The following is a 17,003-nucleotide window of genomic DNA, read 5'->3' as shown; positions in this document are numbered from 1 at the left end:
AAATTCCCTGAGAAATCTTCAGTTGATCTAAAATGCTGCAGCAAGACTAGTGACAGGGAGTAGTAAGAGAGGCCATATTTCTTTCATATTATTTTCTCTTCATTGGCTCCCTATTAAAGAATTGGATTTAAAACATTTATCTGATGTACAATATCTTGAATAAGTATGCCCCATCTTATCTTAAAGACCTTGTATTACCATATTACCCCAACTAGAGTACTTCGCTCTCAGGCTGCTGGGTTAGTTGTGCTTCCTACGATATTTAGAAGCAGAACGAGTGGCAGAGCCTTCAGCTTTGAGGCCCCTCTTTGGTGAAGAGAGACGCCCTACTGTCTGATTAGGTTTAAGATTACTTTTAAGGTTAGGTTTAAAAATTTCCTTTTTGTTAAAACTTGTAGGGTTGGATCCTTCCTCAGGTACACTGCAATATGTCTAGGCTGCTGGGGCCTCCCATTATTGAGCACTACATCTTCACTCAACTCTTTTCACTCTTTTCACTGGTGTTTATACACCACTTTGCATTTAATCTTTTGTTATTATTAATCTCTGGCTCTCTTCCACAGTTTGTCTTTCGTCCCGTTTCCATCCCCTCTTCTCCAATTTGTTGCAGCAATAGGCTTCCCCTGCTGGTTTCTTTTAACCCGAAGGTTTCTTCGGGTTAAAAGGGAATTTTCCCTCCCCACTGTCACCAAATGCTCATAAGGGATTGGCTGATTTTAGGGGGGGTTTCTCTCTGTTATTGTAGGGTCTTTACCTTATATTATAAGGTGCCTTGAAGTGACTGCTGTGATCTGGTACTAGATAAATAAAAAATAATTTCATTTACCTTTGGCTTTCTATTATTTCAAAGCAGTCTGGCCACTCTCCCATGAATTATGGCATAAACAAGGCATTTTTAGCCAGAGAACTGATGCTCACTGGGTCTTTTCTCCTGCTGAATCATTCTCTGTAAACCCTAGAGTTAGTTATTGGGGAAAATCCCAGTAAATACTCAGAGGCCAGGAAGACAACATTTTGGTTAATGTTTGATTATAATTATTACTTATTTTCTGAGAACAGTATCTCTTGTTTGAATAGAACTGGTGGACTGAGGGTGGGTTGGACATGCTGTGAATAGTGAACTTGACCGGCAGTGAGAACTCTCAGAATCCAAACACCAGGTCCAACTTTCTCACCACAGTGTACCCAGCATGCACATATGACATATGAAAATGCTTAGCGTGCTGGCTACGGGTGGAACAAAACATTTTGTTTTGTTTTATTTTATGTTATGCAGTCCCAGAGTACTTTATACCAAAACCACCAGACTACTAAATTTGGCAATAACTTATCATAAGGGTAATAAAGCCCAGCTTGTATGATCTGTTTTCATGTTGTATTTTGAATACATTTTTGAGATCGCTCAGGCTCAGAATGTACCATCAGTGCGGTTCTTTTTTGTTGTGGTTCTCATCAAGCCATCTACACAGTGATATTTGGCCTGTGTGCTGCCTTTTACACTAAAATATTGCTACTCTGGGTAAAAAATGGGTTGCACTTTCTAACACTGATGATTTAGACATGAAATTGCAGATGAGCTAACTTCCTCTTAAGGATACTTGGAACTTTCTGTTTGCTCAGTGTACATGTGAAACCAACTTTTCATGCTGTACTAATTTAAGCATTCGACAAACTGATGAAATGCTGGTGAGAAAAATTCCTTTGCGGGGTTTAACTTTGAAGCGCTGGAGGTAATGGTGGGGAAAAGGATGTCAGCAAACTACGTGCCATATTAAACTCAGTGACCTCCTCCTTCATGCCATGCTGTCAGTGTCAATCATTCCGTTACCAGATAATTCCACTAAGGTGTGCCAAGGAGCGCCCGAAGCAGTGATTTGTGCCACATAGGAATATTTGTCTGTCTTTCTATATGTCTACATAACTATTTACAATCCTGCTAAATCTGATTACTATTCCACTAGAACTACTTTTTTGTCTCATACTCTTCTGAAGGCTTGAAACGCTGCTGTTTTGTTAATACTGATGGTGTCTCAAGGACATACTTTGCCGATGACACAGTGACGTAATACTGGTTGCAAATTGTAAAGCGATCAAGAATTCATTTAGGAGGCAGAACAAAACTTTCCAAACTTTGCCAACAAAACTGTCCATCTATACATTCGGTTTTTTCCACATAACATTGATTTCAATTGCTGTTTGTTTATGCTGCATTCACAGTAAGGAAAATGGTAATTGGAGACCATGGCGTAACCAAAATTATTATGAACGTGTGCAAGGAACTTCTAATCTTGTTACCTTTGAAATGGTTGTTTTGAAGATGAGGACCAGGTCAGTAAACAATTGCAATCAGCTACTACCTTCAAAGCAACTTTGGTGCATCAAGACACTGATGAAACAGAGTCAATCTCCTTTTAGTTTGAAATCACTTGGCAATTGGGCAATTGCACACAATCTATTTGAGATAATATCCTAATTAACTGCGCTTCTTTTCCTGTCTGTTGGCATCTGTTCCAATAAATTCTTCCACAAGTAGCAATAGAGTTGCTGCAGGTTGGAAATTTAACTACAGAATGACATACGCGCTTTGTAGAGAATATAACCAGATGAGAATACAACTAGCTGGAAACCAGTTGAGCAGACTCCCCTACTGTAAAGAGACACATCGCAGATGCAGGCAGACTGTCGGCAAATTATCTAATTTCATAAGTTTAGCTGCAATTATTTGCAAACCTTTGTCAGTTGTGCAGAGACAGGCTCCCCTTCTACCAGGTGAGGTCTGCAACTGCCTTGAGATTGAAAGTGATTGCTGAGAGTTTGAAGGTGTTTCACACTCAAGCTCTGGGCAACAATTTGGTTGCTGAAACTGCATGGTTGCCACAATGGCTTGCTATCAGTGTGTAGCTATCAAAACTACTTAGTTTGGGTTTGAAAATGGCACATTCAAAGCATCGACTCTGTATGCTGCAGTATTGGATAGTCAGTTAATATATCAGATTCAACCAAATGACTGAAGGGAGTGAGGCTGTCTTTCCACATTTTATTTATCTGAATGAATTCTCTGTAATGATGCTTCAGTCTGTATATTAGTTCCCAAGTTCTCCAGAACTCATCTCTTTAGTGTGTTCTGACATCATATTAAATCCCCCAGCTGTGTGCCAAACTAGCACACGACTAACTGTAGAAAATGTTAAGTCATCTTATTTAATTTACTCAGCTCATTAATTCACCACACTTCTCTGTGAAAGAGCATATTACAAACACACTTTGCCTGCCACAGTAGGCTTTTTAACAGCTTTTTCAGTGCACTTTTTTTCCTCATTGGGTTGTATAGCTTAATAGTCTTTGAGAAGACAAAGTCCCCTCCTCCCCACTGCCCGCCCACCCTTCTTGTAATTTTTGGAAGATTCTGGAAAGTGCTACCTCATCCTTTCTATAAACCCGTCTAAAATAAACCTTCAGCAACTCTTTACGTGTGAGTTGCTGAAGTGTTTCCACCTCTGCTGAAACTACATTGTTAAAGACTCCACCATGTCCATTTGTTCAGCTACACTACACTACAGCCCACTTTTGACACAAATGTTGAAAATGTCTTCTGTGTTTGTGGTAGAGTCATTACCTCTGCCACATTTTTTTGGCCTTTTTTCTATGCCTTTTGTGCAGAAGTGTCTCTTTTTAGAATTAAGGTCTCACGAGTGATCAAAAAGAAAATCAGCATTTGAGTGTGAGATCTTTCTCTACATCTGATTAAAAAAGAGCACTCTTTCTCTTTTACGCACATGCACATGTGCACGCACGTACACATCTGCTTGGAATTTGGCGGGGACCAGCACTGCAAAAAAGGACTGAAAATGGCGTGAGGGCATGCAGGAAGGAGAAGGGGGTGCATGAAAGGGAAAGAGATCAGTGGAAAAAATATGAATGGAAGTGGGAAAGTAGACAGTGAGCAGTATGATGGTGCCCAGGGACTATAAACCCGGAGATGACGGTCTAAAATCAGAAGATCTGGTGTAAGCCTCATCAGAGCCCTGCACAAATGCCTTAAGAGTTCAGCACGCATCATGAACGCGCACTTCAAAGGGCAGAGCTCAGGCAGGCCAGGAACAGTCTAGACACGCTCTTCCCATCACACCATCCAATACCCCTCTGTTCATTTTGGCCTCTCTCCACTTCAAGTTCTGTGTTTTTTGTGTTGTTGTTTTTTCCATCAAGGTGTCTCCCTCTGGATGTTGCTTTTTTTGGCAACAGTGACTGTTTTTCATTCATGGTCTTTTTGAGATCATGCAAATAAACTGGTGGAGAAATAATAGCTGCTTTTTAGCCACATTAGCAGTTTTGTGAGGCTTTTCTGCTAAATGCTAACACCTAAGCAGGAACAGGTATAGTGTTTTATATCTTTTATAAAAATGTAGATGAAGAATGAGATAAAAGGCCAAGCAGGCAAGGGGGGACAGGACACAGGCACAAACCAAATCTAAGGATAATCTACAAAAATTTGTTGTCACATATTACTGCCAAAAATCAAATGTGAAAGCCAACACCATTACTGGGCGGATTGCTGATCACATAAACCCATGCTGCTGAAAGGATTTTAAAGCAGAATCAAACATTATACATGGTGCTATAATGAGAAACGGAAAAAGGCTAAGCAAGGAATAGGGAGTGAAACCTACACAGAGTGAATGAGTCGCTCCCAGGGAGTAGCAGAAAAATTCCCGTGTTCTTCTCTTCCTCCCTCACCAGTAGTTCCAGTCTTGGTCTGATTGTGACTGAACTGGACTGAACGAAATGATGGCGTTTAACTAGGTTCTAGGTTCTAGGTTCTTTATTATTTGTCACATGCATAGTTATACAAGTATAACACACAGTGAAATGTAGCCTGACATGCTCCTCGACATGTGCAAAAATGGGGGGGGGGGTGTAGAGGAAAAACATTATATATATATATATACACACACACATATAGTATATACATTGGGTGAATGTGCAGTAGTAGCAGCAAGCAGGTGAATTCTGTACATTAATATGAATAGACATCTGACTATTTTACAGGATAGACAATATAAACATATTTAAAATTAAAGGAATTGAAATGTACATTGTGCCTTGGTTTAGTGTCTGGAAGAGAGTCCTGTCTCAGTCAATTATAGATGATGTGAGAGGGCGGGTGTGTGTGTTTAGGGCACGGATGGCTTGGGGATAGAAGCTCCTCTTGAGTCTCTCTGTCCTTGCCCGGAAGATGCGGAACCTTCTACCAGATTGCAGAAGTTGGAACAGTTTGTTGCCTGGATGGGACGGGTCCTTCAGTATCTGCGCTGCTCTAGTCTGGCATCTCCTGGTGTAGGTGTCCTGAAGCGGGGGGAGAGCAATCCTGCAGCAGCGTTCTGCTGTACGGATCACTCTCTGGAGAGCTTTTTGGTCCTTCACACAGCTGTTCCCGAACCACGATGTCATGTTCTGTGTGAGGATGCTCTCCACAGCGCCTGTATAGAAAATCCTGAGGATCTTTGGAGAGACCCTGAGCTTCCTCAGTTGTCGTAGGTGATACAGGCGCTGCCTAGCCTTTTTGGTCTGGACCTGAATGTGGGCAGCCCATGTCAGGTCTGAGGAGATGTGGACACCAAGATACTTGAAGGACTGCACCCTCTCCACTGGAGCTCCATTGATGATAATGGGCTTGTAGTCTCTGTGCTGACCCCTTCTGAAGTCCACCACCAGCTCCTTGGTCTAGTGGAATATTCCACTAACACCCACCGTCCTAATTCTGGATGATTTTGTCCCAGTTATAGCTCCATCAATATTTCACCATTTACATTTTATGCCCAGTCTATGGAGTACATTACCTAAGTCTGAGCCACACTGTTGTAGTCTGGACTTATATGAGAGGAAAATTTTCACAAATGTTTTTTACTCATTCAGAGATTTGTGGTGTATTCATGTGAGTGCGTCATCAACCACATGAAGCAACCAACAGACCACAATTTCTGACATGTTGCCCCCTCTTCCTTGCTACCAGCCTTTCACAACCAGACTGCCATGTCCTGTGGCTGTCTACATATTTTAGGCATCACTTGTGGCCATATGTCTTTTAACAAAAACACAGAAACGTTTAAACCTCTCAGGTTTTCCCACTGAACCCAGTCCATCTTCATCACGTGCATCTCCTAGTAACCCCACACTCTTCAACTCTCATGTCCTCTGTTCCCGCCCTCCTCTTTCCACTGAAACGACCCTCCTCCTATTCTCTTTTTTTCCCCCCAACCGTGCTTTCACCAGAAGACATCTGGATTTCCAGTGCAAACCATTACATGGTAACAGCTTCAGCTTTTATGATCTTAGCAAGAGAAGTGGCAAGTAGCAGCCATAAAACAACAGACATCCAAGGAGTGGTATTACAGCATGTTATGAATGGGTAAATTGTGCCCTTATGTTTCTTTCATGTACGCTTTGATTAAAAAAAAAAAAGTTGATTTTTAAATATACTGAAGGAGTAAGTTCACAAGAAGTTCCCACTACTATGCTGCGAGTCTCGTTTCCAGACATTGTGTTTATCAAGACCAATAGCCGTTGGGCACAAGCTGAAAAGTTAAGATTTTCCATAGGAGTGCTGCCAAACCTCAATTAAATGTTTTGATGAATCATTTTAGATGGAAAGTGTATCAAACAGGAGCAGTAAAAAGACGAGTGATGGAAAAGACATGCGCATGTATGGATTGTATATCCGTGTTCATGCTGCACGAGTGCTTGTATAAGTATGCTTCCACCTGGCTTTTAATACTTCTCTTCATGCATAGAATAAACATGGTATTTTCTTAAGTGGCATAAAGGACAGAGGTGAGAAGGATTGCTCCCTTAGGCATAAAACACAACAGGGAAATAGTTCGAATATCTGAGATGGGTGCTCCTGGAATTCAGAGAGGCCTATTTAATGCACCAGGACATAACCGTATTACATTTGGTACTGCTTTTTGTGTAGATCTGACTATGTGTAAGAACATCTGCTGGGCAGATATGAGAATGGAAGTGCGATGGAGAATAGTCTAGGGACTGTCAGGCAGTTTTCAGTCCTTACTTTTGTAAACTATATACATCAATGGACTTATTTTCCTCTTTACTAGTTTAACATTATATTAACTGTAAAGTTTCCTCCATTCTGGAGTCAGTCATATGGCCAAGACTTTCACCATCAAGAAATATGACAAAGACACAAAGTGCCTCTTCTCTAAAAGGTTAATATGAGTTGGAATCCAAACCCTCAAATTGCATTTAGTCAGCGAGGCACTGGAGCCAATGGCATCATGAGCAATAAAGGGAAAAAAAGATGACCACAGGCTGCTTGACTCAGCACATCTCACTGTTTCCAGCATTTCCTGAACATCTTGCAATGCTTCATACACAAAAGGTCTTATGTAGCTCAGTAAAAAGAAGAATTTTAAGAAACGTTTGGAACGAGAAACAAGAACACTGTTAGTTTAAGAGGGACACGTAGTACTTGGATGTTTTTTGTGTAAAGTTCAGAACATTCACTTGCACCAGTCCAAATTAGTTAATCTGTTTTCATATATATAAAATAATTGTACTGTAAACAACTTGCATGTCTTAGAAATGTCTAATGAAACCAAGAGCAGGTAAATGTCCTGGAGAATTTTCAGTGAGCAAGTCCCACCCGGTGACTGAACCAAACAGAGCACTAACAGAAGTGAGAGCATGTGTGATGTGGACAAACTACAGTTATGTGCTGCATGTGAGAAAGTGCAACTTCAGACAATGATTGGATCACATCTGAAAGCAGGGAGACGATGTGTGAAAAGGATTTTAGAATAAAGGCACTATGAAAACCAAAACTGCATCAACAGCAGCATATATTGTATATCCTAAGGCAGGAAATGATTGGTAAAAGACTGGTTAAAATAATATTTATATGTAAACAAGCAGCCTAAAGCATTAATGAGTTGCAGGCCACTTGATGTCTCTGAATTATGAATCCTTTTTTAATATATTCTGTCATTTTAGTGTTTGAAGTTCTGATTATTTTTTTTGTAGGTTGAGTTTTGTTATCTTTTTAGTCTACTAATGCTGGGCCTCAGTGTTTATTGTATTATTTAAGTTCCATTTAGTATTTATAGACTTTTGGATGCCTTTGTGTTTAGTTCCCTCAGTGTTTCCTGTTTCTCCCCATTTCATTCTTCTGTGGTTGCGCCATTGTCCTGTCTTTTTTCAGCTTTAATGTGAGTTTTCTTGTCTCTGTTTATGATTAGTCTTTTGGCTAATTCCTGTTTTACTTTAAAGGTTAGTTATCAGTTGTACTCTGTGGTATTTTTACTTCCCTAATTGTTGACACATGAGTTAATAGCTAGGTTTCATTTGACGTAGACGTGACGTCGACGTAAAGCGCGAAATTTGACTGGCGGTCGGAAGTGAAAAAGATAAGCGCAAAATCACAGACAGACAGTACGCAAAATGCCTATGTCCTGTTGTGTTTACGGATGCTCCAGTAGGTCGACCAGAGAAACTGATAAACGGTATTTTAGGGTACCAAAAATAGCCCAACGAAGAGGAGAAAAATGGAAAATTCTAACCGAAAAACGTAGGAAAAAATGGATTTTAAATTTACGTTTACAGTCGGGAGGAGCAGAGTCTGCCAATGCCCGTGTCTGCAGCGACCACTTCGTCAGAGGTAATGTTATGTTTGCAAACGAACTTATTAGCATTAGGTTGTCGTTAAATTCTCGTTTACTTAGTGCTTTTAAGTTAGTAGTCTAATATTGACTTGATTGGGACTATAGGCTGCCCAAGTGCTTTGGATGACGAAGAGTCGGAGGACTGGGCTCCGACGGTCAATCTCGGCTACGAACGAAAACCCAGATCGGAATCAGTTCTCAAACGAGAGAAAAGAATGAAGCTTAAGGCAGAACAGCATCGATGTGCAGAGGCGATTTTGGATATGCAACAGACGGCTGAGAGCCCGGATTTGAGCCTAGTGACAGTGGAGAACCCCGAACTGCAGCTTCCAGCTGAGAATCCACAACCAGAAGACTTCAGTGTGAATGAGACATTCACTTATCCAGGTAAGATATTGTGCTGAGATGTAAAACAAACAAGAATCATGTCAAAGAGAAAAAGATGCCATTATCTGTAATGATTATGGTCCAAGTTACATATTACATGTTTGTGATTTTTTAATCACAGAGTAAATCCATACCATTTTATTCAGAAAAAAAGAAAAAGTGGCACTTATTACCGTCAGGCACACACCACAGGTTTTTGTACACTGCTATGGTTCTTATATTGCCAGATTCCAGACAGTCTCCTTTCACAGATAAGTAAAGATATCCGTAATGTAAGGTTTCTGTGGTGAGAAACATATAAATATATTTTTTGTTTAGACGCAACATGTTTTTTTGTTGATTAAAAAAAATAATTACATTAAATTAACATAGTGAATTAAACACATTACACCAGATTCTAATAGCCCACTAAAAAACTCCTACAGTGAAAATGAGTAAAAATTGAGGTTGCCTCTATTATGCTGATTATGCTCCCCCACTGTTATATTGCAGGCTGTGCGGATGCTGGATGTCAGACAGAGCTGACGATGGATGACATCGAGAAGATGGAGGATGTTTTGAGACAGAACACAGCAGAGCTGGTTGATCTTCGGAGCAAGGCTCTGGACACACAGTTCAGCCAGGAGGCTTTTGAAAAAAATGAAGACAAGACAAAGTTCTACACAGGGCTCCCCAACTTCTTAGTTTTAATTCAGATTTTTGAACTGTGCGAGCCCTATATCACCTCGGGACCTATGTCTTTGTTGTCCAAATTTGAACAATTCATACTAGTTTTGCTGAGGCTGAGACTAAATCTGCCCCTGAAAGATTTAGCTTTCAGGTTCAATATTTCTCTGTCCACTGCTTCTAGAGTTTGGCATAAAGTAATTGACATACTTCATAAAAGGTTAGAGTTCCTAATTGAGTGGCCAGAGCGACATGTTCTTCAAGCTACGATGCCACTGAGTTTCAGACAGGCATTTGGATGTAAAGTGGCTGTGATTGTTGATTGCTTTGAAGTCTTTATTGAGAGACCATCTAATCTTCTTGCACAAGCTCAAACTTGGTCCAACTACAAGCACCATCACACTGTAAAATTTTTGATTGGTGTTGCCCCCCAAGGCTACGTCACTTACATATCTTCTGCCTGGGGAGGGAGAGTTAGCGATAAGCAGATCACAATAGAGAGTGGCCTCCTAAAGAACTTGTTACCTGGAGATATTGTCCTTGCAGATCGTGGGTTCAATATTGGCGATAATGTGGGGTTTTACTGTGCTTCACTACAGACACCGGCATTCACTAAAGGGAGAAAACAGCTGTCAGCCTATGAAGTGGCAGAGACAAGGAAAATAGCCAATTTGCGTATCCATGTTGAGCGAGTCATAGGTTTAGTCAGGAGGAAATATCAAATTCTGCAGAGCAGGGCTATGCCAATAGAGAACATGTCCACAAAGCCAGGTGAGACACATGCATTGATCGACAAGATTGGGGTAATTTGTTGTGCCTTATCAAATCTCTCCGAGTCTGTTGTCCCACTGGAGTAAGGGGGGTGGGTGGTAATCAATCAGTTAAAAAAAATTAAATGTCTTGTCACTGTCACGGCTCACAGAAGGGGGTGGAGAGGAAGAGTAGTGTCCAGTATCTGCTGCTTGGCTCTGGTGATAAGTAGAACAGGGTAGAGTAATAGTAGTACCTAAGTCCTGACTCCTGATTAGTCTGTAAATGTTTTCAAATGAAATATTTTTCTCCAACTGTCATATTGTGCTGGCAGTTTGTACAGTATTATACTGTGAGATGGATTGCAATCTATTTTGTTTATTTGTTTAAAAGTCTAATCTTGTAAATAAACCACCAATGTATTATTATGCTGCCTCAATAGCATTTAATCATTGTGTAGTGTTACACAACACTTAAATGACACAATTAAATGTACAATAAAATTAAATGACAATTTGTGCTCTAATGCTACGTCAGAGCAAATACAATAGCCAGAACTCATAATGACTACCATCAGGTCATAACAATATTCAAAATGTCATTATGTTGTCGTCCTTTTATCACATTACACATGTATGTTTGTAACTTGCTGTCCCAGTATTTCTGGGAGTATACTGTTTCTAAAAAAACACTCAACTTTAGGAATCGCATCATCCCAAAACTCAAGGTCAGGCAAAATCCTTTCAACAAATATGTCATTGCGGTTCCACACAACAAAGTCACAGTACTCTGCATTTGCAATGTGAAGCTGTGCCTGAATTTGGTAATAGTAGTCATGAGTTGGGTCCAGTGTGACATTATCCCCGTCACTGATGAGGCAGAAGCCCTTCTCCCCAGCACGCATGCGCAGGTTGACCGCATCTTTCTGAGAGTGTGGGCACTAAAATCACAGTGATGAGAACAACAATCAAGATTTATCTGATGAAACAGTGAAGAAGCAAAGATGATGGGTGTGGTCTGTGTTATCATAATCTCTCATTGCCCAAAACAAATGTCTATTTGACACAGACAATAAAGCCTCATCTTATCTTAATTGAACAATAGATTAGAAATTAGAAAAGGTATTTCCTGCATTTTTACTCAGTTCACTGATTCTTATGGAAAGATGTCACACCTATGGCCTTGACTACAACAGAGTCAATACCTTAATCTCGCAGATGCCAGTTCCATGACAGTCACAAGTGACTATCCCATCAGGGGAGGACCCCATGTATGGCCACTTGGGGTTCAGCCAGAGACCGCTGTCCATACATGAGAAGCCTGCATGCTCCTGGCTCATAAGCTTCTCATATGCTCCTCTGGCTTGTGCTTCATGTTTGCATCCATAACTATAAACAGTACACATGCCAAACATGAAAAGGAAATTATTACTTAGTATTGGATGTGTAAAACAGTAAAGTGATGTATTATACAATATGCCATTACCCTAAACTATACTTAGTTCTTACCCTGTATAACCCTAGCCGTATAAGCCTATAACTAACCTCCATCTTCATAACACTTTTTTAGTTACAGTTATGGACAGTTTCATACCCCAAATCTTAACTCTGCCTTACCCTACATCAAACCCTAAATACCTTGTAGCAGCTGTGGTGAACCTATATGCCTCTGGATAGCATATGGCCTTGATCAAGCTCTTTGATGGTTGCTGGGGGTTGGTCTTAAGAACTTGTTTCAGCTTAGAGGCAGTTACGCGTCCAGCTCTTTGCCTAAACCAAATACTGCTTGCACTCTGACTTCGAGTCGCCCTCTCTACAGCCTGGACTTGGGACAGGGTGAGCTCTTCAAGCTGGAAGTCCAGGCATAGCTCTTCAAGGTCTTTGGGGGGGAGCTGCAGTGTCTCTGGTGTTCTGTACTCAGGCACAGTTTTAGGAAGCATGCTAGACTGGGGGACAAATTCTTTGTGGTAAGGTTCCCTAGACATCAGTGCTGCACTCCTTGGACAGTTTTTGCTTAAACTCTCAAAAAACCTACAGTATGTCTCTGAATCTCTCTGCACTCTTGGGCATGGAAGTGATTTCCCAACCTTTTGTGTACTTGTGCAGCCATCAATGGAACACTCAAGCTTTCGTTTTTTTGACTTTGCTGAAGAGAAGTCAATCAGAGTTACTGGGCAAGCAGGAATCTGGAAAAATTAAGCCAAAGAAGATCATTAAAATTTAAAAAGCTCTTTTCCAAAACGCTATATATTCGTTTCCAAAAATATTCGAAATTGAACAGTGATGGCAGTGGAGTGAGTATGTGTGTTTTAGGCTGGGTATAGTGGTTGGTTGGCAGTGAAGTGTGTGTGTGTATGTTGGGTGGGGATGGAGGTGCCATGTGCTGGGTATAAAAGGAGTGGAAAGTAAGCAGTTCCATGTTGATGAAAATGTGGTGTGAGGAGTTGTGAGTATTGAGGAATGCATGAGAAATGTGAATATATAAAGTGCTGCAGTCAGGTGTGTGTGTGCGCAGAAAACAAGTGCTAGGGTGTTGAGGCATGCATGAGAAGGGTGTGATATACAGTATACGGTTCTGCAGTCATGGTTATGTTAGTCATGAAAAAGGAAATGGCTTTTAAATGCTGTTATAGCGTTTTGGAATAGAACTCTTCATTTATTAAAGTACTGCCTTTTGTCTGACCCCTCACCTGCAACCTGCCCGGCTTGATTAGATCTACCAGGAGCTTGAAGCCCCCGCCGGTATAGCCTACAGGGTCATTGAGGCACTCAAGCTTCCCCACCACGACAAGGTAGCAGTATAGGGGAAGATATTTTATCCTACTGTCACATGAAGTCCCAATATAACATTCTTTATCCTACATTTTGCTTTTTGGCTTACCTTTTTAACATGAGATGGCATCAGCCACTTGCACTGCTCTGATGTGCATGTCGCTCTCATTTTCACCCCAGCTTCAACTGCAAAAAGAACAGCTCCAACGTGCGAGCATGATTCGGATAGTCTGGAAATAGAGCACATAATCTTTTTAACATGAAATGCAATATTTACAGTACATTTTGATGATGCATAGCTTACTAATACTAATGTGCAATGGCACTTTATTTGAAGTAACATGTTTATTCATTAACTCTTTCTCAACAGCCTATAGAGAAATCATTATCTAGGTGATGACATGACTGAATAGTTCTACCCTCTATCTGAAAAATGCATCTGAGTGTCATGAGGGATCTAAGGCAATCACACAAATTCTTAGCTGATGAATTCTTAGCTAAAAGAAAACACTCTCTCCCCACTACTACTGAAGTACACCTGCAAAATGCTAGCAGTGCCCTATGCGTATGTGTGTGTGTGTGTATGTGTGTGTTCTCATTGCAATAACATCCTACTTAATTAGGCTACTAACCCTGCCATACAATTGCAATGAGCTGCAATCACTTCTCCATCCTCCTTTGCAATTACCCAAGTCTTCAGAGGTGTCTCGTTAGACCGCTGAGAATGGTTTACCTTGAAACAAACAACTGTCACTCTAACGAAGTCCTAAGGATGTGGCATGTTTGTTGACGTTAAAGCCGCTACCGCTAACTGTTAGCGTGTTTAAGATAAAGCAATATAAGAACAAACACTCACCCTTGCAAACACCAAACTGTATCCATCACGGAGACGTTTTGTTCCAAGGTTGTGGACCCACCCGCTGACAAAAAAATTGTACGCCTCCAGACTCTTGAAAGCTTTCATTTGCTGCCTAGTGTAGTAAGAAGTCTGGAGGACCAAGTAGTTGGTGATATCCACAGCCTCGATAGTAGGCAAATCCTTTACTTCTGTGGTGTATTCGGACATTTTCAAAGAATACGGATCACGTCCGATATATTTTTTAACTATCTGTTTATATCTCTCCCGAGAAACGGGGTCTAAAGTTGCACAATAGCTGCTCTCCTGACTCTCCACAGTGTCCTCCATGTTTACTTCCGCCCTCCACTCAAAAATCGCGCTGCCTCCGCACGTCATCAGAACCACGTGACCGCAACCCAACTATTGTGTTCAGCTAGCTCTTGTTCCCCTCCTGTCATGAGTTACCTCTCATTCTATTTTTAGTACTATTTATACACATCCAACAGTGTATAAATAGTCCTTTCCTAGTCTTTTTTATTTTGTCTGTTAATATGCTGGTAATGTTTCTGGTTCTTCTCTTTTCCCTTGTGCCCTGTAACGTTTGGATTGTGGTCTACCTTTTACATTTCTAATGAACATTTAGATTTCTTGGTTTCAGTTGGAATTCTATTCCTTCTTTGTTTGGCTCTTTGGGTCCTCAACAATCAACTCACCACCAAAACAATGTATCTAAACAAAATGGGACATCTTACATCACCGTTCACTATGGCTAACTGAATCTCATTAAACTTGGGTGCATCTCTTCTCATTTCTTTACAAAGCCATATTCAAAGTCTAATACCTCCCTAAAATAAGTACAAACAATATGAGTGGGCTGGCAAAATTAGGTAACATAGAATCACCATCTACTAAACTAAAGGTTCGTGGGTCCCTGGCTGTAGCCTTGGGCAAGATACTGACTCCCAAATTGCTTCTCATGTGATCAGATTGTCAGTGTGTGAATGTTAGATAGAAAGCACTTAAATTTAGGGAAAAAAAGTGTTTGTGTGAATAGGTGAAATAGGAGACATGTTGTTTAAAGTGAGTTCTCGAGATGAAAAGCACTATTTAAGAGCTAGTCCATTTACCATGGGCAGTTTGAAGTTCAGCGACTGAAGCTAGTTTTCCACAAAATTAGGACAATGTCAGGGTTGGGTCCTTACAGCGTGTCTGCATCACTGACAAACATCCACAAACAAACCAATAAGAACACAATAATGAATCACAATACACTGGGGAAACCATATGTGTCATTGGCAGATTGGGGCCAAACAACACACACACATGTGCATTCATAAAGAAGATAGAGATGGAAGGAAGAAGAAGAAAATCAGAGTGCTTCACTGGGTAAATGGCTAACCATTTACACAAGACAAGCCTTCAGGGTGGCTACATTCATCAATTATACTGTCTGTGATCTTAATAGAATAAATTTTTACTAATCCTGATGTATCCTTGGAATATGTAGCAAAGAAAATGACAGTAAATCCAATAGTTTTGTAGAGATTTTACTCAAGATCATAAATGTAATTAATCTAATGAAGGCACCAGTGAAAAAATGGATGATCAGAGTCAATATGACCCAATACAGAAAGTGCCAGCTGTGAAGAGACAACAAGACAGAGGATTACTAGAATTACTAGTAGACATCCTTCAGGACCATGCACCAAAATTTAAAGCACGTCATCCAGTAGCTGCCAGGACATTTCACTAGATGTAAAGTCTGAAGAATTAATGCTCAGTGGACCAAAAACTGCAAAAAAAATATATATATATACGTTCTTTGGCATAAAACCAGATTGTGATGAATGGGAATAGAAAGCAAATACAGAACACATATCTAGTAATATCCCTTTATATTATATACATACAGTTCATTTAAATGTGGAAGTTAGAGTATTTGGTGTTTGTGATGTTGCCAAAGGGTTAAAAGCTTTTGTCAATAAAAGGAAAATGAGCTTTACCACAAGCTTTTTTCCTTCCAACTTTGCACTCTGGGACTGCCTCTGCTTTATAATCTGGCAAACAAAGCAACATAAAATGAGACACGATTTACAAAAAAGAAGATTTGATCCAGATTTCGGGACTACCCCTTCTTACCCCTTCAGTGACATCACTAATGATTCAACCACACCACTTCAACTTATTCAATGTGGACATTTTTTTCTCAAGTGAGGCACAGCCACCCGGACTGCAGCTGGCGTGCGTTTTATCTCTCAAACTCCCCTTCTAGCGCAGAGTGTAGCGTCTCTGATTAGCATATCCTGCTGGCTCTTAATTATTACAGCATGTATGTGATGTTTAATTTATGACATCACTTCTCCAAAGAGAACAAAAAAAAAATTAAAAATCAAAACAGAGTGTGACAGAGAACAGCAGGACCAGTGTGAGCCAAGAGGGGCTGCATGCCATATGGGAGACTAAGGTAGTGCATCTGAGTGCTTGCTTGCCTGCAGAGTATACAGCCAGCCTGGGGCAAGGAGCGATCCAAAGTGTTCCTCAGCTGCTGACAGAGTCACTGGAGTCATTCAAGTTATATAGAATAGATGGAAAAACTTTCATCTGATTTAACCTAAACTTGTAATCATTAACGAGATCATTTCCTTTTATATATATATATGCATATATATATATATTTGTACGGCTGTCTCAAACCTCATGCCTCAAGAATCTCATCAGAAGAAAAGCATTTCATTAAAATATAAGTTTTTTTTTTTACCAGTACTGGAAAGAGAGTGGAAGAGAGCTATACACATTACATGCATGCAGCAAAGAGCCGGCGCTGAATCAAAGCCAGCTTGCTGAAATAATGAGTCAATCTACAAACAAGCTACCAGGTGGGAAACTGCGGTGCCCCAGTGATTGGTGCACTCT

General features: G+C 40.5%; 2 protein-coding genes across 2 annotated transcripts; one reads left to right on the top strand and one right to left on the bottom strand.

Annotated features, from left to right (window-relative positions):
* The first annotated feature begins 8,356 nt into the window (after positions 1–8,356).
* LOC146629238 (uncharacterized) lies at positions 8,357–10,942 on the top strand. The gene is made up of 3 exons (XM_085358445.1): positions 8,357–8,674; positions 8,784–9,065; positions 9,558–10,942. Exons 1-3 carry the CDS (start codon positions 8,458–8,460, stop codon positions 10,586–10,588), a joined length of 1,530 nt encoding a protein of 509 aa, XP_085214571.1. The 5' UTR covers positions 8,357–8,457; the 3' UTR covers positions 10,589–10,942.
* Positions 10,943–11,093: 151 nt separating this feature from the next.
* Positions 11,094–13,806, bottom strand: LOC146629237 (uncharacterized). The gene is made up of 4 exons (XM_085358443.1): positions 13,362–13,806; positions 12,119–12,666; positions 11,686–11,869; positions 11,094–11,421 (listed from the first exon to the last, which is right to left on the bottom strand). Exons 1-4 carry the CDS (start codon positions 13,593–13,595, stop codon positions 11,107–11,109), a joined length of 1,281 nt encoding a protein of 426 aa, XP_085214569.1. The 5' UTR covers positions 13,596–13,806; the 3' UTR covers positions 11,094–11,106.
* Positions 13,807–17,003: the final 3,197 nt, after the last annotated feature.

The sequence above is a fragment of the Diplotaxodon limnothrissa genome, linkage group LG7 (genome assembly GCF_057381915.1).
Source record: "Diplotaxodon limnothrissa isolate DT_005_m linkage group LG7, D_limnothrissa_male_GT1.1, whole genome shotgun sequence".
NCBI classification, from domain to species: Eukaryota; Metazoa; Chordata; class Actinopteri; order Cichliformes; family Cichlidae; genus Diplotaxodon; species Diplotaxodon limnothrissa.
Note: the sequence above shows the minus strand (reverse complement) of the source record. Positions and strands in the feature narration are given on the sequence as shown.

What these genes read in the sequence shown, in the direction of transcription:
- LOC146629237 (XM_085358443.1), bottom strand. Translation starts at nt 13,595, where the DNA reads ATGTTACTTCAAATAAAGTGCCATTGCACATTAGTATTAGTAAGCTAT. An exon ending in TTCACCACAGCTGCTACAAG is followed by an intron (nt 11,870 to 12,118) that starts GTATTTAGGGTT and finishes TACTGTTTATAG; the next exon opens with TTATGGATGCAAACATGAAG. An exon ending in CTGGCATCTGCGAGATTAAG is followed by an intron (nt 11,422 to 11,685) that starts GTATTGACTCTG and finishes CTGTGATTTTAG; the next exon opens with TGCCCACACTCTCAGAAAGA.
- LOC146629238 (XM_085358445.1), top strand. Translation starts at nt 8,458, where the DNA reads ATGCCTATGTCCTGTTGTGTTTACGGATGCTCCAGTAGGTCGACCAGA. An exon ending in CAGCGACCACTTCGTCAGAG is followed by an intron (nt 8,675 to 8,783) that starts GTAATGTTATGT and finishes TTGGGACTATAG; the next exon opens with GCTGCCCAAGTGCTTTGGAT. An exon ending in TGAGACATTCACTTATCCAG is followed by an intron (nt 9,066 to 9,557) that starts GTAAGATATTGT and finishes GTTATATTGCAG; the next exon opens with GCTGTGCGGATGCTGGATGT.